Raw genomic sequence first — 21,938 nt, forward strand, 5'->3', positions numbered from 1 at the left:
TGCCAACCCTTCAAAATTAAAACAAGAAGCCCCGAAGTATTGTTCTGGTATTCATATTATTTAACATTTAAAAATCCAGGAACTTCAAACATTTTTTTCAGGGAAAATAAAGGGTGGGAGGAAAAGGGAACTATTCTCCGGGAACCATTTGTTCACCACTCGAACTGTTCCATTTTGGCTTAGAAACAAAACGCGAGCCACCCAGCCCTGTCCCCCCTCCCTCCCCGGCATATATCTTTTCAGCACAGAATTTAAAATAAATATTCTTACGAGCCTTTCCAGAATGCCTCCTTGTTATGAACTGATAGGATACAACACACCCCAGCTGTGCCTCGGAGTTAGGATTTAGTCCTTTAAATACCAGGACAACATCTGCAGGGAAAACTATTAAAGCGGTTCCCCCCCGCCCATCCCGAAAAGGGGCTGTTGGGGACCCAACTCCAGTGACTTGCGCTCACTCCTGCCATGTGCAGAGCGGGGTTGAGGGGAAAACATAAAATTAAAAATCGATTGTGTGAAATACCGATGCTTTTTTTTCTTGATTTCTTCCCCCTGACTCTTAAGAGTCATACAATCTTTTAACATTTTATTTTATTTTATTTTATTTTATTTTATTTTATTTTATTTTATTTTATTTTATTTTATTTTATTTTATTTTATTTTATTTTATTTTATTTTATTTTATTTTATTTTATTTTTCACCCCCAGGTCTTTCCGTTCTGCCATTCAATGAGTGAAAATAAACCCTAGCAAACTGAGCTAGCATATTTCTGCAGGACTTAAGGAAAGATAGAAAAATCTCCAGACACTTTCAAACATAACCCGTAATAAACAGGGGGGGAATCTTTTTTTTTCCTCCCCCAAAGTGAAATTATTTCAACGTCAGCGATATTTTTGTAGCAAAACGATACCTTTACTATGGAAATCTTTCCTGCAGCTCTTTTGTTTGAGAGCAGTGCTTACCATTAAAGCACAGAAAGCATTCACATTGCGATCTCTTTCGGAGCTTACAGCAGGTGTCAGAGCTCTCTTCAGGAAGGAACTATATATATATATATATATGTCTGTATATACACATACAATTAAATAAAATAACCACTTTGTCTATATTAAAACATATGAGTGCAAAAGAAATAACAGGGAAATGTTTAGGTTTTAAACACCTCCTGTGCTTATACAGCTTAGACTCCACTCGAATATGGCCTTATCATGTTTCACTCTCTATATTCTTGTTCTTTTTAATGAGATACTGCAACGGGATCTATGGCTGCCCCACTTAAATAGGCTGCACTCATTTAATTCCAGCCTAGTACGTGTCTTCTTAGGGCTAGATCAGAAAAAAAAAAAGCCCCACAATTAGTAAGGTGTAAGTAACAGCATTTAAAATTATCTAATAAAAGAAAAAGAAAAGAAAGAAGACGGAGGCGGGGAAGAGAGAGAGAAAGGAAAAGAAAAAAAAAGCAAAGAGAAAAGACAAGAAGAAAGAGGAGAGGAGAGGAGAGGAGAGGAGAGGAGAGGAGAGGAGAGGAGAGGAGAGGAGAGGAGAGGAGAGGAGAGGAGAGGAGAGGAGAGGAGAGGAGAGGAGAGGAGAGGAGAGGAGAGGAGAGGAGAGGAGAGGAGAGGAGAGGAGAGGAGAGGAGAGGAGAGGAGAGGAGAGGAGAGGAGAGGAGATGCCCCAGCTGTTTTAGGACAGAGAGTTACACATTTCCAGCAGTTGCTAACCCGGGTGGGAGCAAACTCTGAGGACTCCGTTCCGCCAGGATGCAACACTTCCATATATCCTATATCTGCCCCCTGGCTCCTTGCGTGTGTCCGAAGTGCTCCTTAGGCAGCGCTTGCCCTGGCAGTAGCGGGTGCCTCTGGGGCAAGGAGGAGGGGAAGAGGGGGAACGAATAAACCTTCCTGCCCCAGGGGTTGGGCTATTTTCAGGAAAGCTTCAAAAACTTGACGGATTCCCTCTTTGGGGGTCTCCAGCGCCTTCCACCTATCGATACCTCGGTGAAAGCGCATGATTTTGTACAGCTTTTTGTATTTTTTTTCCTTAGACTTCTTTAAAGCCCATTGTGGCCCCATGCCACGAGGATGCTGCGCGGTTGCGGGCAGGGTGCCAAGGGTGCCGGGGGCGGCTGTGCGGGTGTCCGCGTGTCTGTCTGTGTGTGTTGCGGGGGGAGGTAAATTTAAGAGTAGTGAGCGCTGAAACGCTCCAAAGCATCGGCAGCCCGAGGCGCGGAGCAGTGGCCATGGCAACGGCAGCATCCGCGCCCGCTCCGCGCCGCCGCGCAGCGCTCCGCGCCTCCGTAACAATCGTAATAATAGCAATAATACTAATAATAACCAAAATAGCAACAACAATATGTTTATATATTTTTTTTTCCCCAGAGGTGCCCAGCTCACACTCGGAAATCGGCGGCAGGAGGGAGCAAGGCGGATGGATGCAGCGCGGAGGCAGCCCCCGGCGAGCGGGCGCGCACCCGACATCGCCATAGGATACACTATATACATCGCGGGCTGGCGCGGGCATCCTCAGCGGGATGGCCCCCCTGCCACAGCACGTGCGCTGATAGAAAATGGGTCTCGGAGGCGAGGGGTCACCCAGAGCCACCCCCAGCATTTAGCAAATATAACAGGGCTATTAGAGAGCCGAGGAGCCCGTCCGCACACGCTTTGATATTGCACCTATATGAAGCCCCAGCCCAGGTCCGTGCAGCCCCCCCAATGACAATTAGGCCATAAATGCGCGCGCAGGTGGCGCCGAGCGCGCAGGTGACACCCCTGCGAGCCGGGGGCTGCTCGGACCTTCGGGGTGGATCGCGCACGAAGAGGGACAGCATTTACTCCCTAAGCTACATTTCTTTTTTTTTTTTTTTTTTTTATCGGTATGCCCCCAAACTGGAAATCATTACATTCTTTCAAGATTTACTTTCGAAATCGTGGCCGGAGTAAACTCTGATTCAGGTGTAAATAATTACCGAAGTCGTGAAAGCGGCCACTGCTACATGTGGTTTGTTCATAGTCTTCCCCCTCCCCACTGCCTATTTTTTTTCCCCAATCGTTTGATCATTTTAATCCCGAGCTGTTTGCCAAATTCACATATTTGTAATTTACTAAACTTTATCGTCTCCGGCGAGACAGGGATGTTGTCCATCAGCTTGCAGGCAGCTGCCCTGCCTAGCTCAGGCTATATATGTGTGTCTGTATACATATGTATATATGGGTTTATATATATATATATATATAATGCAAATAGCGGGCCGTTATTTGGAGGGAGGTGGGGGGCGGGGGGAGAAAAGCTTTCTATCTAGGTAAAATTGAAACGGAATAAATGAGAATTGGCTCTCATAAACGCTAACAGACCCACTCGGTTTTCGACTCCGGAGGAGAAGTGAGTTACTAACTAAAAGGAATTCTCTAAACACAATGGCCCAAGCCCAACTGAAAGCATTTCTCGGGGGCCCGAAAGTACAAAAATAAAAGTAGCCATTAAGCGAAAGCCTTAGGGAACCGGAGAAATGTGGATATACAATATACATCATATAAACAAAAGCCCGGGATTGATTTCAGCCACTTTTGCTTTAGCCTGTGTCTACCTTTTTTTTTTTTTTTTTTTTTTTTTTGGTCTATATTCCAATTTCAATCCATTCATCTCCTCCGAAAGACGCGATGGAAAAAAAAAAAAAAAAGCAGGGAAAAGAAATTTCTCGTGTGTGTCCTCTTTGAAAATCTCTTTGCCTAGTAAGACACCACTGGAACATGTTCTGCTGTTGTAAAAGTGTTTTTATCACGCTGTAAATTACCGCCACTCTGACAGGGCAGCCGGAAATGTAAATCACACCGTGGAGCTAAAGTTATGAAAAAGTTTGTTACGTTTCTGCACCCAGGGAAGAGCAGGAGGCTGCTGCCTTGGGAAGGGGGGAGGTGGGCGGGAGGCTTGTTTACTATTTTCCTGCTCCGCCAAACCGTTGGCTCCACGGCGCCTGGGACTTTGATGGGAAAGAGCGGACACTGTGCAGAGTCCCTTCCTATGACACCCAGGCCACCGCCACTTGGGAGGTCCTCTGGACTAGTGCGACCGCAGCTAACTGCTCCCAACAGGAGGCCCTGCGCATCGGGCAGGGTCACAATCACACTTCTGCTGAAGGCAAGAGCCTTTTTCTTTCCTTAAAAAGAAAGGAAAAAAAAAAAAAAAAAAAAAGAGAGAGAGAGAGAGAAATACAGAGGGAAGAGGCTGGGCGACCTGCCGAATTAAAGCCTTTCCGTTCATCTGGGGAAACAAACCTGAAAGTGGGGTTAGTGGGAATCTTTCCCTGGGACCCAGGCTCTCTCCGTGCAGTGTGAAGGGAGGGAGGAGGTGGCCGTGCTCTGTCCCCAGCCTGAGGACTCCTATCCAAACGCCTGCGAGGAACAGGGGCCTCTCCGTGCCCCACACACCCACTGAGGGATTTCGGAGCTGAGCGGCAGGCGCGAACCCTGCCCGTGCCAAGCGGAATAAAACCGTTGCCAAAATTGCGTAGCTTTTTAAGGTGGAGGAGAGAGGGGTCAACAGCCGACAGGATCTTAAGCATCAAATACCGCCGAGAGGGACAGAGAAGCCACTTTAGCGGTGCATTTTTTTTTTTTTTTTTTGCGGGGGGATAGGAGAATTGCTGCAAGTTTGATGCGGGGATCGGTCAGCAGGGATTCGCAGCCCGCCCCGCTCCTGACCCCGCTCCGCTTGCGGCGGCTGCAGAACCGGGAAGCGCCGCGAAGCGCCGAGAGGAGGGAGCCCGCGAGCCGGGCCGGACCCTCCGCGCCGCCCAGCCCAGCCCGGCCCGGCCCGGCCCGGCCCGGTCCGACCGGGCCCGCAACGCCCTCCGCGAGGTCCCATCTCCACCTCCCTCTCTCCCCTCCGCGCAATCCCCGGCCCGAGGGCCCAAACACGAGCGGCCCTGAGGGGGGTCCCGAGTAGCCCGGACCGGAGTGCGGGTCCCCGAGCCCCCCCAGCCGCCGCCGCCCCCACTTACCTGCTCGCGCCTCCGCGGCGGAGAGGGGGCGAGGGAGGAGCCGGGGCACCCTGGGGTGGGGGGAGCCCCAGGAGCCCCCCTGAGCCCCACAGGGGTCCGGCGAGGGGACGAGAAAGAATGGGGGGAAGAGAAAGCCCTTTTCCTTTCCCCCCCTTCCTCCGCCCGCTTGAGCCGAAGTGACCCGCAGTATCTGGAGAAGGTTTTTGAAGACGCTCGGGAGGGAGGGAGCGAGTTTTCTGCCGGGAAACCCAATCTGCCGCACAGTAGCGGCCGCGTCTGGGATCTGTCACCGCTGACAGCACCACGGGGCACAGACAGGATCTTCCGCGCGGCGCTGCAACTCCCCAAAACACCCCGGGCGCTCCCCGCGCGGCCGCCGGCTGCACCGCGCTCGCCCGCCGGGAGGGGGAAAGGGGCCGAGCAGCCAAACTCGCCGAGGGGGCGGCAAGGGGAGCCCCCCCGCGACCAGCCGCCCCTCCAAACATCGCAGCGCCGAGGAGGAGGAGGAGGAGGGCGAGAGGCGATGTCACCTTCTGCCGGCGCCGGGGCCGTAAACGTGAGAGCGAGAGAGCCCGGAGTGACTTTAATGAATAATTTCGGAGACAGTTATGGCTTTAGGTAATTACTGCGCGGCTCTATGAAAACCAGACTGGGGAGAGAGGCCATCGAGGCCGGGCCGGGCGCCATCGCTCGGCCCCGGCTGCGCTGCGAGACCGGCCTGGACCTCCGCCTCGGACGCCCGCCCGGCGCTCAGCAAAGCTGCCGCTCCTCAGCTCTGGCTGGGGCTTTATATTATTATTATTATTATTATTATTATTATTATTATTATTATTATTATTATTATTATTATTATTATATTTTTAAACATCTTCCGCCTCCTGTATTTTCTGGCAGAACATTTCATTGTCTCTCAGGCCCGTTTTAGAAATCTTCTAGGGGCTTGCATGCGCATTGAGCTTTTTAAAAAGTTCATTATACCCAGCTGTCTTAGCCCGTAGCCACATATGGCATGCAAATAGAGACCCCTATAGGAGAATCGTCCTCTCTATTATCCCCACATGTTTGTTACATATACATGGTTGGGGAAAAAAAAGGCTCTACTGCTATATATTAAAATATATTTTTTCTTTTTTTTTTTTCCCGAATACTTGGGGCGACACGGGGGTCGTTTCCCCTCGGAGCAGCGCTTGTGATGAGCAAAGAGCTTTTTGGGAAGGCGCTCGTGGGGATCTCCATTGTGTGGCCGGGACGTGGATGCCTCTTCCCAAATCCCGCTTAGAGAAGCGGCGGCTCCCAGCGCGGCGCCGGCCTGGAGGCCTGGGGCACCGCCAGCCTCATGCGACTCCCCAAGGAGACCGGCCCGGGCCGGGAGGGGGTTGCTCCTGAGCCTGCGGATGGGATTTGCTGGGAGTCTGAGCACAGGCTGCTTGCATGTTCATTTTCCTTCTCTTCTCTTCTCTTCTCTTCTCTTCTCTTCTCTTCTCTTCTCTTCTCTTCTCTTCTCTTCTCTTCTCTTCTCTTCTCTTCTCTTCTCTTCTCTTCTCTTCTCTTCTCTTCTCTTCTCTTCTCTTCTCTTCTCTTCTCCTTCTTCATCAACTTTAATTTTCCTTTTTTTTTTTTTCCTTAACCCTCTTGCTCTCTTTCCTATCCCCCTTTCTCCCAGGCCCCCAGGATTCGTGGATGTGGTGGGGAGCCAAGCGCACAGAATCCCGTTTTTACTTATTTAGAAAGGAAACGTTCCCTTTCCTTTCGAGATTATAGACAGACACACACTGGAGCGGTTGCGGTATCTTAGGGGATTTATTTTATTTTGTTGCAACAGAGAAGTGGAAGCGCCTTTTTTTACGGTCACTACGGTCACACAGTACTTTATTTTTTATTTTTAAAATTTTCTCCTGGCAAGAGTATTTTACTTGGAGAACCTAATCCTTCAGACAAATACTCCAACTTTATCTCTTCTCTCTGGAGACAAGATCAACCGCTTTCTCATCCGCACTCCCTCCCCTCTCCTTCCTGGTAGCAGCACTGACTGCAATATACAGCTGGACAAGTGTCAGCCGGCCAAGACTTCGCGAACAGGAGGCAGAGGCTCAAGTTTATTTATTGAATTAGCGTTTCTTAATCTCCTCGAGGAAAAAAAAAAAAGACAAAATGTTGTGAAAGGTATCGAGTAATAAAGTGAAAATATATAGAAAATAATCATCACAAGAACAGTCCGGGGCCGCGCTGAGTGGGTCTCGTACGGCGCTGCTCCGGGTCGGGGCTGCTGCTCGGGCTTTACTAGCAGGTGCAGAGAGGCCCCCGCGCCGCAGAGCTGCCCGTGGGGCTGGCGACCGCCTCGCTTGGCCCGAGTGGCCAAACTAGGAACCTGCCCGCCCTGCTCTTTACGTTGCCAGACGGAGCCCAGGCCCCGGGAGAAGCAGCGCCCACATAACCCAGGGAAGTACGGAGGAGCCCGAGCCTGCGGGGGCGGAAAATCCCGCGGTGCAGGAGCCCAGGGGAGCCGGGCCAGCCTCGGAGAGCAGTGCAGGGATTGCACCCGAGCGGGGAGCGCGATGGCTCCGAGCCGTCGCATCTGACGTCAACATGTCTCTAGCTGCAAGATAGAAGGAGCAGAGCCGGGGGAGGGAGGGCCCTAATCACTCCCAGATGTCCCTAATAGCAGATACAGAGACTTATATAGTGTCTGGGAATAAATTTGTAATCAATGCTCTACAATCGGATCATCAAAGCAGCGGCGTTGCGGGAGGAAAGCGAGGGGCGCTGGGGAAGAACGGGACACGCAGCGAGGGGACGAGGGACATCGCAGAGGGCCCCGCGTCGCCGGAATTTATTGAATGTATAATTCAGATAACTGTTCCGCTTTAATCTCCCTCGCACGGGCCACGCCGCCGCAGCTGAGCAGTAATTAGACAATTAGAAGTGGGAAAGACTGGAACTCGTGCGCAGGGACGTGGATTTTACGGCCCATAAGAAAAAAAAAACCCAAGTTAAAAATATATAAAGCATTGATAAGCCCCTAGTTACAGCAAAGGGGATTATGCGTGCGGGAGAAGTGCTTCCTTCCCATCGCTATATGAGCGTTTTTGCTGAGTGTATTTGTGAGGCGCTGGGCGAATATGTGGGAAAAAAAAAAAAAGATTAAGGTAGGGCTATGGAGCGCAAAGGAGAATACTTCGCTTAGGGGGTTTATTATTAACCTTCTCTCCCCCTCTCCCACCTTTCAGGATCACGTTGTCCCCATGACATCTCCCGGCCGTGTTGATGTTCCCGCAGCTGCCCGCGGATGTCCCGGCGCCTGCTCTGGGGTGTCTGCGGACCGAGAGATCCCCTACAAGTCCCTGACAACGGCACCAAATTAGCCCCAATTATCACAGCAATCCCCTCACGCAGCTAAGAGCGCCTGGGAGCGAGTGGGTAAAAATAAAAATAAACTAAAAATTATAAATCCCGTTTCACCTTATCTCACCGGGCCGCAGGAATGCGGCACCTCCGCACGTCGGGCTCGTAAAACAGCCCCCGCGACGTGCAGAGCCGGGGGGGGGGGGGGTCCCGACTCCCCCAGCAAAACCTCCCTGCCCGCACCCGCGGGGCCTCCCGCGCCTCCCCGCGGAGGTGCCCGGGCCTTGGCCTTCACCTCGGCCAGCGCCAAAAGCGTGAGGAGACCGAAAACAGAACGAAACAACAACAGCAGCAACCCCCGCTGCTGTCCGCCTCAAAAGAGAGCCCCTGGGGGCGCCCGGCCCCGCTCCGCGCCCCGCGCAGCTTGTTGTGCACTGCGAGGGAAAGGGGGCGCACCCCGAGGGAGCTATGCGATTGTTTCTCTTCAAGGGGGGAAAAAAGTTACTAAGAAATATGTGGGATTTTTTTCTTTTTTCTTTTTTCTTTTTTTCCCCGATTTGTAGCCGCAAATTGGAGGGATGGGGTCAGGTTGCGGGGGAATAGGGGCACTGAGCCCGTTTGCAAGGAGGCACCTTGAGGCAGCCGCATCTCTGGGACGCTCCGAACGTCCACACGTTCCACAACGTGAGAAATGCGGCGACAGGGCCTGTCGCGAGCCCCCCGGAGAGCGGCCGCGCGAGGGCCGCGCCGTCGGGGCGCCGCTGGCCGCGCCGGCCCCGTTATCAGCCCCTCGGCTCTGCTCGCGGGGACCTGGGGCCAGGGCCATGACATCGCCGTCTACCATCAATTCACCTTCCGCTGCCCGGTTTCCCCATTTAGCTTTTAACGTCAAAACCTACATTTTTGTCGGCTCCGACCTGTCTAGGGCTCTTGTGATTTAGCTCCGGGAATGACCGCTCTGGAGAAGACGGCAACATCCTCATTACTCGGCAATTAAAAGAGATCATTCCTAGCGGGTCCAGAGAGTCTCCCAACCCGCGGAAACGCTTCGGAAAGAGAAGGATTACCGACGGCAAAGGGGCCTCGGCGAGAGCGGCCGAGCCACTGCGCACCCATCCCGTTTGCAAGCGAAACGTAGTGGTGCTGGACGAGGGGGGCACAAAGCGCTCCGGTCCATCAACCGGGCTCGCTAACAGGCAGGGAAAAAGAAAAGAGCGTGGGCATCATTCCCTCGAGGGACCCTCGAGGCGCAGCGCGGGGCCAGGCCCGACGCCACGGCAGAGGGGCGCGTTGCCTCGCGCTGCCGGCCCCGCCGCCGGGCAGTTGTTGCGCTTCTACCTGCGCTCGCCGTCGGGTCGTGTCGGGGCCCAAATCCTTCGGCGGCGGCGCAGGAGGCGGCCGGAGGCCCTGGACCTGCAGAGAGAGCCAGCCGGATTTAAGCGCCGCGCACCGAAGCCCGAACCGAGGTCTTAAAAGGGGCCCGAGGCCGCGAATGGCTCAACCCGATCCAAGGGAAAAGGTAGAAAATCCTGTGCTCAAGCATGTATAGCCGGCTGCGCCCCAGGTTTTCTAAGATAAAGGATTTTAGTTTTTAATTTTTACTTTGTTTTTCCGAGGGCAGTTTTGCACGTCCCGATGCTGACGGGTGCTGCAGCCAGTGCGGGAGCTCCGGGAGTGGAGGAGACCCTGCCGGGAGGGGGCAAAGCAGCGGGGTCCCTATCCCGATAGAGAAGACGAGGCTGATATCAAGGAAAGCAGGATGGACGTACCAAAAAGAGCCGGGGAACAAGCTGCTGCTAGTTGGGAGAAAGAAGAAAAAAATATATAATAAAAAGTGCTCGCTGCGGCGAACCAGAAACGTGCAGCCCAGGAGAGTTTGGGGCACTACAAAGTTAATATTAAGTTCCCCGTAGCTCATTGTAAATCTTCCTTCCCCCCCTCCCTCGCCAAATCCCTGGCCTTGTTCGCACTCTCTGCCCTGACGTGAAATTACCTGTTACATAATCACTGCGAGTGGAGCCCTAAAGCTTCGCGGGGCGCACGGACCCCCCGGGCGCTGCTCCCGCGCAGCCCCGCGCAGCGCGGGCGCCTGCGCGGAGACCAGCAGCGCCCGGAGCGGCCGCTTCCCGCTCCGCGCCCGCGGCGCCGGGGAGGGTCCCCCCTGGAGCCTCCTCTCGCTCGGCCACTTGCTTAAAAATAGACTTAGGAGCCATCTTTATAATTTAGTTTACTTCCGAATATTTTAAATATTATGAAAAAAAAAGCCATAAACAACGCTGTTATTCAAAACATTTTGAGGTATAAAACATAAAAAGATTTGGGTTTTCTTTTTTTTTCATTTTTCTCCTTTTTTTTTGTAAAAAACACACACAGTGGTTTATTGAGTACTTACAACGTTTACACCTTCAATATTAATTAGATTCCACTTTTCCCCTTACGGACAGAAGTGCACATAACCAATAACTGCTGAAAACATCTCCAAATACTGAACGACCACAACAAAATTACAACACTAAATACCGAGTCACCCGAAACATTGGTGCAACTGCTTCTGTTGAAATATAACTTTATAATCCCATGAATATTTATATCCAAAAGGCCAGGTATTAAAGATACACTTCACATACACACTAATGCCAGGGAGGGATTTTTTTTTTCCTTTTCTATGGTTCCTTTTTTTTCCCCGTGTGTTTATACAGAGCAAATAACATTCAAGAAACTGTTAGAGACGACATTACCCCTTACCAAGCTGGAGTTTCCTCTTCATATTCAAATATGGAATGCTTTTTTTTTCCCTCTCCTTCAAATATCCACATTTTGGGGGGGTTGGGGGGAGAAATTGCACATAAATAAACCGGACGATTCCAAATACAAGGAGTCCTCAGCGGAAAGTCTCTGCCGCGGCCCGGGGACGGTTCCCACAATCCTGCCGCGCTCACTGCTTGAGCTCCAGAGCCCACACATGCTGCGGCCAGCCAGTCCTCCCTTTGGTTTTCTTATCGTTGCTGCTAACTGTGCTTTTCAAGATTTCATTCTAGGTGTGCAGAAGGAGAGAGAGAGAGAAAAAAAAAAGGAAGAAAACAAAAAACGGTTAGAGACATTTCTCTGCTCTCTAGGTCGCCTCTCCGCGGGGCCCAAGGGCAACCCAACGGGAAGCTCAGGCCGCTGCGGAGGCCTCGGGCTGAAGGGACGAAGCTGCCGGTGCAGGAATAAGGAGCGAGTCGCGGTCGGCCACTAGCAGCAAATTTTGCCTCCCTCGCCGGGCGAGGCCCGAGTACCGGAGCGGCGCCGACCCGCGGGCTCGAGCGGCACCGGGGCCGGGAGAGGCGACCCCGGCGCGGTCTGCGCGAAACCTTCTCCTCGGAGCCGCGGGGAGCCGCGGGCGCGGAGCCCGGAGCGCTTTAAGCCAGGTCGGCAGCAAGGAATCTGACCCCGGAGCCTTCGCGCTGCACGGCCCGAGCACGTAGGGCCTACGAGACACTGGCTTGCGCTGCCTCGCCAAAGCGGGCGCCACGGCTCCCGTTAAAAACCGTTCGACAAAACGAATTTAAGAGAAGTAACGAGGCGGTAAAGCCGCGCTCCGTGCCAGGTTTATTTAGCCGGCGCTCTCCAAAGCGGGGCTACTTTGAACTTCCAGTCCGCGCGCATCCAGCCTTTCCCCTCGGGCAGAGCTGGGCGCTGCCGGGAAGCTGCGGGTCACCGTCCTCCGACGGCGACATCGCGGATCGCAGCCAGCCCCGGCCCGGGAAAGGGACTCCCCACCACCACCCAGGAGCCGCCAGGCTCCCCTCGTCTGCCCCTCCGGCAGCAGCCCCGGGCGTGGGTGTCCTTGGCCTCTCCGAGCAGCCCCAACCCCCGCGGCCGCGTCCCGTGGTCGAGCACTGACCAGCTCTTTCTTCCTCTTTTCCTCCTTCACATCTGTCTTCTTGATCTCAGCCTTGAAGGCCTCCGCCTCCCCGTTCTGATCGTCCTTGGCGAGCAGGTCCATGAGGTAGGCGATGTAGCTGGTGGCCAGGCGGAGGGTCTTGATCTTGGAGAGCTTCGTGTCGGCCGGCACGTTGGGGATGCACTCGCGCAGCTCCGCGAAGGCGCTGTTGATGCTCTGAGTCCTGCGCCGCTCCTTGCGGTTCGCCGTGCCCCGCCGCTTCACGGGCCGCGGCCCCCCGAGCGCGGGCGGCCCGGCCCCGGGCGGCACCCCCGCGTAGTGCGAGTGCTCCATGCCCGGCGCCCCGCTGCCGTACTCGGGGCTGTAGGACAGAGCCATGCTGTAGTCGGGGGGGGACATCTCCGGGTGGCTGCTGAGGAGCCAGCCGTGGAAATAGGGGTTCTCCTCGTGGCCGCAGCGGCTGGCGGCGGCGGCGGCGGCAGCGGCGGCGGCGAAGGGGTAGCCCTCATGATGCACCACCGGGTGGTGGGCGAAGCCGCCCACCAGACTCATGCCGAGCGCGGCGCAGCCCGCCCCCCCGCGCCCCCCGCCCCGCGCCACGGCCTCCCCTCCCGCGGCGGCGGCCCTCAGCGCTGCCCCGCCGCCCGCCGCCTCTCCATAGGGCGCCGCGGCCGCGCAGTCCCCGCGGGGGCCCGAGCGCTGCCCCCTCCCCAGACGCCGCCGCCGCCGCTCATGCGTTGTGCCTCCTTCCTCCTCCTCCTCCTCCTCCTCCGCGCCCGGGGCTGGCTCTTCGAGGAAGCGCGGAACGACACGCGAAAAAAAAAAGAAGAAAAAAAGGAAAAAAAAAAGCTACGGAGAGAGGTCGACCAAAGAAATGGCTTGGCTTCCCAGCCCGGGCTCTTCCTCGCCCTCTTGCTTCCCTCTGCTCTCGGCGGCGCGGCCGGCGGGTACTTACACGCGGCCCCGCTTCGTGCGCCGCCCGGCGGGGCTGCCCTCGGCGCTCAGTGCCTGGCGGGACGGGCCCGCATCGCTGCCCGCCTTGCCACGGGCGAGCGAGCCGCGGCTCCGCTCTGCGGCATCAGCGCCGCGCGGCCGGGCCCGGCACGGCGGTGAGGGGCGCGCGGCGGCGGGGCGGGCGGCGGCGGCGCCGTCGGGGCTCGGCGCGACGCGGGGCACTCGCTGGGCTCCCCGGCGCGATCTCCATGTACAGCTACATGTTTAAGGGCCGCTCGGGTTAATATATCGCGTCAGCGGCGGCGCGGGCCAATGTGCGGCGGCCGGGGCGGGGCGGGCGGCGCCGGGCAATAAAAGTTTTTTTTTTTTCCTTTTTTTTTTTTTTTTTTTTTTTTTAATGTCCGCCCTGCTAATTGCCCCGCTCCTCTCGCAGGATTGGCTGCCCCTCCGCACCCGCAATGCAATTAAAGCAAGGGGGGGAGGGAGGGGGAATTATCGTGGAGGCATAGGTTAATGCAAGTGTTTAGCAGATGCCTTACTGTAAAATCTTCATTTTAAAAAAAAAGACAACAAACTAATTAAAACTTAAATATCGGATAATCTCTTCGACCAGGTACTGTATGGCTCCGAGAACCACCGTGGCGAAAGTCGCCGTAGCGGCTGGATGAGCGCCGCGATGGCTTTTACAAAATGTCTTGTGCCGGTCCGGTAGAGGAGCAAATAAAACCCGCTTCAGAGGGCACTTTATCGATTGCCCCATTGCGATAGGCATGGCCCAGAAACACGCCGCCTTATGCCTTTATTGCTGGGTAATGTACACAAAGAGATCCCCGCTCACCGCTTTCCGTGGGGAGGGAGACGGAGTTATCCTGCCTTGTCACCGAGCCTGCGGTGCCAGCTAAGAAAGCCCTGGCCCTGCGGCGGCTGCCTTCGCAAAGGAGCGCAGAGCTCGGGGTTTGGCCAGGGAGCTCGTTCTTTTCCAGAACGAGTTGCTTTGAAATCATGACAATAAAACCAGCTCTAAATGATTCTCTTCCAGCTCGCTGCCTGCATGTACGCACCTCCGCAAGCATTCATCCGAGTCACTTGTGCTCCCGAACTCACTTTCATGCTTGTTTAACTAGACTGATTGGTAAGTAACCGAATATTTTTTACAGCATGTTCAGAGCTTATTTTCTAGCTTTTATTAACAAATATATAAATATTTCTCTGCATTCCTGCTTCTGCAATAAAAAAGGCCAGCATCTGTGGAAAGCAGGTTTAGTTATCGAAAGGGAATAGTTAAATGTTTGTTTAGCAGTCAGGCCAGGAGAAAATCTCCCGTAGATATTTAGGTGTTTGGGTTTGGTAATCGCGAAGACATTGCAGCAGGAAAAACGCATCTCCAGCTGTAATTCACGGTAACCAGGAGGCGAAGCGAATTGTTGTCATCTTCAGATGGAGCCGAGTATCACCAGATAGCTGTGAAATATCAAATAGCCACCCTATGTGTGCTGGCGGGCGGCGAGGCTGCTTCGGCGTATATTACAATGCGATCCTACAATATAGGCAGTGTGGAAAACTGTGTCAACAGGAGCTGAGAGGCCATAAATTAGAGAAAGGGAGAGATAGAGCCGGAGGAGTCTGCAGAGGAGGCAGCAAGCGCCGCAAGTGTGCGGGCGCTTCAGGCGTGCTCCGGGCGTCGCTCAGAGCCTCGCTGGGATCAAACACCGAAAAAAGCTGCTCTGTGGGCGACCAGATCGGTACCCGGGCCACCTCGTGGAGCTCCGTGGGGCGCTGGCGGGAGCGCGGAGCTTGCGTGGCCCCGGGGCCGAGGCCGAGGAGCATCCGCGCCTGGGGGACCTCGCCGCGGCTACGGACAGCGAGGCCGCGGGCTGCGGGCTGGAGAGAGATTTATGTGCGGGATGAAGCATGCACATACGTATGTACGCGCTTGCATGTGCCCAGGTTCTGTCCTATACCGTACAAATCGGTAATGTCCACTGTACGGATGTGTCTGGGTGTAAAGCTGAGTTTGGGAGTGAAAAACGCGTCCAGACGCAGAGCTTTTTTGTATACGCATCTGCAGGAACATGTACAAGTTTGTACCAAAATGCCTGTTATTTATCTTTCCTCCTCCTTTGTGTATGTGTTTGCTATCATGAGGAAATACCGTATCTCCACAAGCAGTTTTTTAGATTTCTTTTTTCTTTTACAAAGGCCGTGCTCATACGGAGTAGGCAGATTCCCGGAGCAGCGTATCCTGCCTCTCGGGACACGATGTTTGCAACGAGCAGCTTGGAAATCCACCGGCTTTCTGCTGCGGCTCGCCAGTTTTGCCTTGCTACAACATTTTCTTTGATGCTAAGAAGAAAAACGCAATGCCAGGGCCGGAAAGGTGTATCTGCTCGCAAAGAGGGCAGTGTTTCTTTGCACTCTTCTTTATTTGTGTAGGAGCTTTCCAATATACCGCAGGCTGGACTGGAACTGCGACAGTGTCTGCAGCGAACCACTACAGCGACTCCGATAACATCTCCAGTGATGAAGGAAATGGAAAACACGAGGCAGAGAAAAAGTAATAAAAGGTAGAGGAGATATCGATCAGAACACCAGTCTCCAAAGCCAGCATCACCCTTGCTTAATTACCTTTCGAGAAAGAGGGTCTCTAGATAAAGCACCCAGCAGGACCTTGTATATATTTTTTCCTCATATCCCGCCCCCCGCCCAACGCTTTTTAATCCAGTTTATCAAGTGAATTTTAGAGCAAATGCAGCCCTGGTGTCCTCCCTCATCTTGTAACTGCTCGGACTGCCCGACCAAGGGTAGCAGCCTTTGCTGTTTGATCAACGCGCTTGTAAACGCTGCAGCCCAAAGTGGTTTTGAAAGAGCAGGCATAAGGTCCGCTAAAAAGCACGAAAGTTTTACCGATGTCATATTTATTGATTTGATCTGTTTTGATATTTTGGGACATATTTCTCTTAATAATAATAATAAAAAGAGAGACAGAAAAAAAATAAAAAGGCGCTCCTCTTCTGTCGCTTATTTCCCTGCCAAAATGGTTGCAAGTCAGGCAGGGATTTATCTGCATTCTATTGCCAGACATCACTTTCCTAGCTTGCTGTAAATAAGAATTTTAACTGACGACTGAACCGAGGATATATTTCCTCCATTTTTTTCTTCTTTGCCTTTTTTTTTTTCGGGGAGCACTCTCTGCTCGTCCCTCTGCTCCTTGTCCCGCGGTCGCTGCGTTTGCAGGATGAAATTCCGACGCGGAGAAGCCGGGCCACTGCGCCCCCGGGCGCGGAGAGGGGCTGCGGAGCGGGACGGGGCTGCTCGCAGGGTCGCCCGGGCCCCTTCTCCGTCATGGCAAAGGGTGGGATGGGGACAACAAAACAAGAACGTTTTGTCGCCCCCTTCCCTTCCCACTAGCCCCTCCGGTCCTGTGCGAATTAGGCTAAATTGCAAATTAAGCTAATTCCTCGGCACCAGGAGAGAGAGCGCGGATAGGGGAAGCGGCCCCGGCGCTGGGTGGCCGGAGCCGCGCGGCTCCTCGGGGGCTGCGGTCACACTCGTGGGACCTTTGAGGACCCGGCCGGTGGTCCCGCTCCGATGCCCGGGCCCTGGGCCGCCCGCGCTCCCTGTCCCGGGGGTTTCCGTGGGTCCCGCCGAGCCCGCGGCCACCCGCGGCCGCCCCCTGTTCTTACAATCGGTGTGGGGAGCCCCAGATCGCCGTCCCATCCCCCCCGCCCGTTGCTGCCCACCGCATCGCCCACCCGCCCGCTACGGGCCCGGGGAGCCGGGACGCACTTGGATTTATAGGGTGCATGATGTCACTGACCCGGGAGCACGCCTGTTAGGAGGGGACATAATTCTCAGGTGGAATTAAGAAAGTCCGAGTCTGGTGTCCTTGGGATGCTAAGCTCCGCATCCCTTGGCCACCACTTAGGAGCTCGGAGGGAAAGGCAAACCTTGGCAAACCTTGAAGAAAACGTTTTTTTTTTTTTTTTTTTTTTTTTTTTTTTTTTTTAATAAGAGGTCTCGAAGAAATATCATTTGAAGGTCAACCTGTCAGTGCGGGTTAATGAAAAGGACTTCTACCTAATGGGCCTGCTCATAGCCCCAGTTATGCGCATGCAGCCTTGGCTCCATCGCCGGGGGCAGAGGGCAGAATCGGGCCCGCCAGGCCCGCGTTCGCCACTGCCATTGGAGGTGGAGGATCCCTGGTTTACGTTACTATTATCGGTAATGAACGCCCACATATTTCAGGCATGATAATCTCGCAGCCGTTGTGTATACAGAAAAAAGAAAAAAGAGCAGGGACGAGAAAAAGCCGAGACCACGACCGTTTTCCAGGTTGCGGTGATGGGCGGCAAGCGCGGGGCCGCACGCACTTGGCCACTGCATGTGCAAACAATTATTCGAGGGTTGCTTGTATCTGTGGCCGGGGATGCAGGGCTGCAGTCAGACTGTAGCAAGGAATAACGGAAAGAAAGGGAAAACACGGCGGACACAAAGCGAAACCCTTGTTTTGCCAGGAGAAAGGGAATAGAGACCTTGTAATATTCTGCAATGAAGACAAGAGTGTTTATCTATTTATTGTGTTTGAAATACATGCATATATGTGTATACATATGTGTGTATATATATATATGATATATATGTGTATATATATACAAATACACGAACATACGCATATATGTGTACATACGCACCCCTTTTCCCCCCACCCATACAACATCATCTGCGTTCCGGGGAAAGAAGCTGCTCTTGAGCAGGGCGCTGCTCAAGCAGCTCGGCGAGAGCAATTGCTTTTGCTAACAGATATTTCCCCTCGAGGCCGCACAGTTGGCGCATGGGAGGACGTCGGGGTTAGGCGGGCACCGCGCGGGGCTTAGGTTAACCCAAACCCACACTCTTATGGCCGATATTAATCGAAAACCTCCATTTAACAAGGCTGGGCTTGGAGCAGCGCTCCTACATCAAAGGCAACCTCGCTGGACTTAAAAAAAAAATGAAGCGGGATCCCTCCGGATTAGCTGCAATTTCGCCCCATTGCACCGAAATGGTACCGCATTTGGGTGCCCCGCGCCCGATACCTGCCATGCTGCAGCCTGCGGAGCTGCGCTTAAAGCTGCGCCCTGCGCACTTGCCGCCCGCCCCGCGGTTCCTCCGCGCCCATCTCGGGGTAATTGATCCGGCGGAGTGAGGTCTTTTTGGTAATTTGGATACACCGAGTCTCCAGTTAATGACATATAATCAGCCTCTGGGTCACTTGGTCATTCTCTTATTACAAACCCCTCCTGCTCCCTCTGATCTCCTTTCAAACTGAATTTCACACAAACAAATAAAGCAAGACAGGGACAAGTCCTTAAAATACAAGGGAGAAATATTGGAGGGCTCCTCGTGGGGAACTATAAACATTTTAAGAAGAAAAATCGAAAAGATAGGAAAGAACATCTTATCGAGAAAGAGAGCATTGTGTACAAGACACGGAGGAGAAAACGGTCTGGCTTCTGTTAAAAGTGACATAAAATTAAAATAAAAATAATTACAAACAGAAATGGCATAACATAAACAGAAGGCAGGAGGCTTTACTGGAAATGCGCGGCTGTACTGTAATTTGTTCTTACAGATGATGCGGCCGATCCGTGGGCACGCAAAACTCGTATTTGCTCCCCTTCAACAGGCAAAAAGAAAAAAAAAAGTTAAAGAAAAAGTTTAAAATAAGAAACTTGTCTTTACTCTCAAGGAAAGTAATTGAAGAAGCCGCGAAATGCAGAAATGACTGTCGTTTACCTTCGCAGATCTGCGGGGAAACGGAGCCGTGGCCAAAACCTCGGGTGTAAATGCGACAACAAAAATAAATACTTTACATCACCGCGCAGAGCATAATTTACTGAGTCAACACTTTGTTTAACTTTTTTTTTTTTTACTTTTCACTTTTTTTTTCTCCCCTCCCCTAGGAAAAGGCACTGCTCTCTTTATTTAATTTATTTTCTACTATGTATCCCTCAAAGGACTGTTTTGATCTCCGTCCAGGTGTCCATATCCATATTTGTTTCTCTTTATTGCTGCTGCGGTTGTTGTCACCGGCGGGCGCGGGCCGCTCGCGGCGCGGGCGCTGCCGCTTTTCCCGCCGTCGGAGCTGCTGCTCGGGCCCGGGAGCGGCGCGAGGAGCCCGGCGGGAGTGGGGAAGGAAGGAGCCGGAGGGCGGCCTCAGCTGCACCCCCCGTCGCGGCACTAGCGCCTTTGGGCATCGCGCCCGGCCACGTCGCGGAGGCTGCGCTCGGGGCCTGAGCACATTGCGGAGGTGCCACAGGGCCCCGGCCTGCGGCATATGGATGTGGCAACCCCCGGTACTGCCTTCCCGGTCTTCCAAGGCCCCTTCTCCATCTCTACATCTCCTCTTTTTTTTTTTTTTTTTTTTTTTTTTTTTTTTTTCCGACGTCCCCAGGCCGCTCCGTCCGGGAAGGCGCAGAGGGGCCGGGGGGGGGTGCGGCTGGAAAGGGTTAAGCGCTGCCCCTCCTTCCGAGCCCCCGCCTGTCACGGCTTTCCTCTAGAGGTCTCATTAGGGAAACCCTAACTGCTATTTTCAACGTTTCCTCAATCAAGCGCCTTTAAATAGAGCTGCACAAACAAATTGGCGGCAAAAGAGGGAAAAAAAAAAAAAAAAAGGCGCGGATCTTGTCCCGGGCGAGGCTGGCCCGCGTATTTCGCCCCTGTTTGCTTTCTAATTACGGGACTGCCAGCGGCTACCTGCCCGCTGGGGCGTGCTGCCCGGGCCTGGTGGGGAGACCGCCCGGAGGAGCCGCTCTGCGCGTGCCCTGAAACGGGGGGATAAAAATAAAAATCAAGAAATGGAGCGTGGTCCAGTCCAAACTGCTGCTGAGCCCCTCGCAAAGCTGCTCCCCGGCCCGGGGCTCCCCCGACGCCCCCAGAGAGGGGCCAGGGCTCGTCCCGCTCCTCCCGCCGTTCTCTCCGCTCTGCGGCTCTTATGATTTGTTATATTTTTCCACAGCTGCTTATTCTTGTTTGACTGTTGTACAAAGCCGCTTTAAATCTGCTGCAGGAAGAATAAAACTTAAAACGGCTTGGACGGGTTCCTGCAGGCTCGTGGCTAGCGAGGGTCCCCTTCGTTGGCCGCCTAACAGCCCTGCCGCACAAATCAGGCCCCGATAAACCTCTCTACTGTGGCCCACTCGCTAGTGTCAACATAAATAGGAGCTAATTCAATTATGCTTGAAAGCCAGGGTGTAATAGAGGGAAGCTCTGGTGCTTATGAACTAAGCTGCTCTATTTGCTTTGCTATAAACCGACGAGAATATTTTATGGTGGAGAGGAATGGTACAACACAAAAGGGAAATATGATGATAAATCTTTTTTTTTTTTTTTTAAGTGTATTCTCTCTACCTGGAAAATACAAGGATTCAACGGTTTTATGAGCTGACTATTTTGCAGGTACATCTAAAGTTAGCTAAATGGAAAAGACTGTGAATCGCCCTCCCCACCACATCCTGGACGAAGGGAGATCCGGCTCTTTACCCTCCATGATGTCCACAGGGACCAAATCCTGGTGTCTCTCAGGGGAACAGGGCTGGCACCAGAGCTCACGTCTGGCTGCTGCAGAGATATGTGCTTAATATTTATGGTGCCGCTGGCAGCACCCTTCCATAATTTACCGATATGCAAAATGTTAAGTCAGAAGTAATGCTCCGCCATCCATCTCATAATGAACACATTAGGATATTTTCTTTCTAGTTACTCCAAAGCTATTAACATTCGAGATCACTTATCCAACCTTGGAGCTAAAATACAGCTTTGGTTTCACAGGGCCAGGTTTTTAAAGAGATTCACATGCTAAAATGAGGATAGGTACTTCAGGGGGGATTTCAAAGTGGCAAGGGGTCTAACTCTCCTTGAAATATGTGCAGGTTCAGCACATAAATCCCTTTGAGGTTTAAACCCTGGATACTTTTGGAAATCAAAATAGGCAGCTGTCTGCATCTCAATAGCTTTAAAATCTGTCTCACATACAATGTGCATGTTTGGAGTCATGTTCCACTGTAAAACAGCATTTATATGCCCTAAAACTATTTTATTCAGTGCTAGCATGTTTGAGTTCAAGGTGCTACCATTGTTTTGTTATCTGTTTCCACATCCTGTTTTGGTTCCTTCTTGCTATTGAGTCCTGCTCTTGCTTAGCCTTAGCACCCATGTCTGAACTTAGGTCACCAAGAGAGCAAGGGGTGCCTGGTGGGTCGGGCTGTTTGCCCCTGGATCTCTGCGACCGAGATGTCTGGTGCAGGAGACACTTGTTTCACAAATAATCTCACAGCCCACATCCTTCTGCAGTTCCCTGTGTGCCCATGCACATGGTGTAGCTCTGAGTGACCAGCCACTAGAAAGACAGAGAGCAGAGGCAGCCAAGGGTGTTCTTCCAAAAATAAGTCTCTTTAAAAAATGTTCTTATACATTGCTAAAAGAAAGTCGTGCTGACTTTTTTTTTTTTTTTTTTTTTTTTTTTTTTTTAAGCAGAGTGGGAAAGGGATTGCAGCATTTTATTAAGGAAGGATTGGAAAATGATGTACAGTTCAGGTATATCAATCCTAATCATATGTTGAACAACATCTACAAAATGTATCCTTGGGGAAAAAAAGAGAGAGCTCTTGACAGCTCACAGGCACCATTCTCATCAGCACAAGCTGCCCCGCTCAGCTCAGCAGAGAGCACCCGCTCCTACGAACTCAGGGCTGGATGCTGCAAGTGCTCTGCATGTC

At 52.9% G+C, this 21,938-nt stretch overlaps 1 protein-coding gene and 1 long non-coding RNA gene across 3 annotated transcripts; one reads left to right on the forward strand and one right to left on the reverse strand.

Annotated features, from left to right (window-relative positions):
- Positions 1-10,689: 10,689 nt before the first annotated feature.
- HAND2 (heart and neural crest derivatives expressed 2) lies at positions 10,690-12,785 on the reverse strand. The gene is made up of 2 exons (XM_088524801.1): positions 12,229-12,785; positions 10,690-11,376 (listed from the first exon to the last, which is right to left on the reverse strand). Exons 1-2 carry the CDS (start codon positions 12,778-12,780, stop codon positions 11,278-11,280), a joined length of 651 nt encoding a protein of 216 aa, XP_088380927.1. The 5' UTR covers positions 12,781-12,785; the 3' UTR covers positions 10,690-11,277.
- Positions 12,786-13,738: 953 nt separating this feature from the next.
- Positions 13,739-19,042, forward strand: LOC148594688 (uncharacterized). Of its 2 annotated transcripts, XR_015913371.1 has the most exons (5): positions 13,739-13,795; positions 14,222-14,314; positions 15,382-15,559; positions 15,637-15,746; positions 18,911-19,042. It is a non-coding gene; the product is annotated as an uncharacterized LOC148594688 (long non-coding RNA). The 2 variants fall into 2 exon arrangements; XR_015913370.1 differs by lacking the exons at positions 13,739-13,795; positions 14,222-14,314 and having other exon boundaries at positions 15,358-15,559.
- Positions 19,043-21,938: the final 2,896 nt, after the last annotated feature.

This window comes from Tinamus guttatus, unplaced genomic scaffold (genome assembly GCF_059628265.1).
Source record: "Tinamus guttatus ecotype Peru unplaced genomic scaffold, ASM5962826v1 Tinamus_guttatus_pri_ptg000213l, whole genome shotgun sequence".
NCBI classification, from domain to species: Eukaryota; Metazoa; Chordata; class Aves; order Tinamiformes; family Tinamidae; genus Tinamus; species Tinamus guttatus.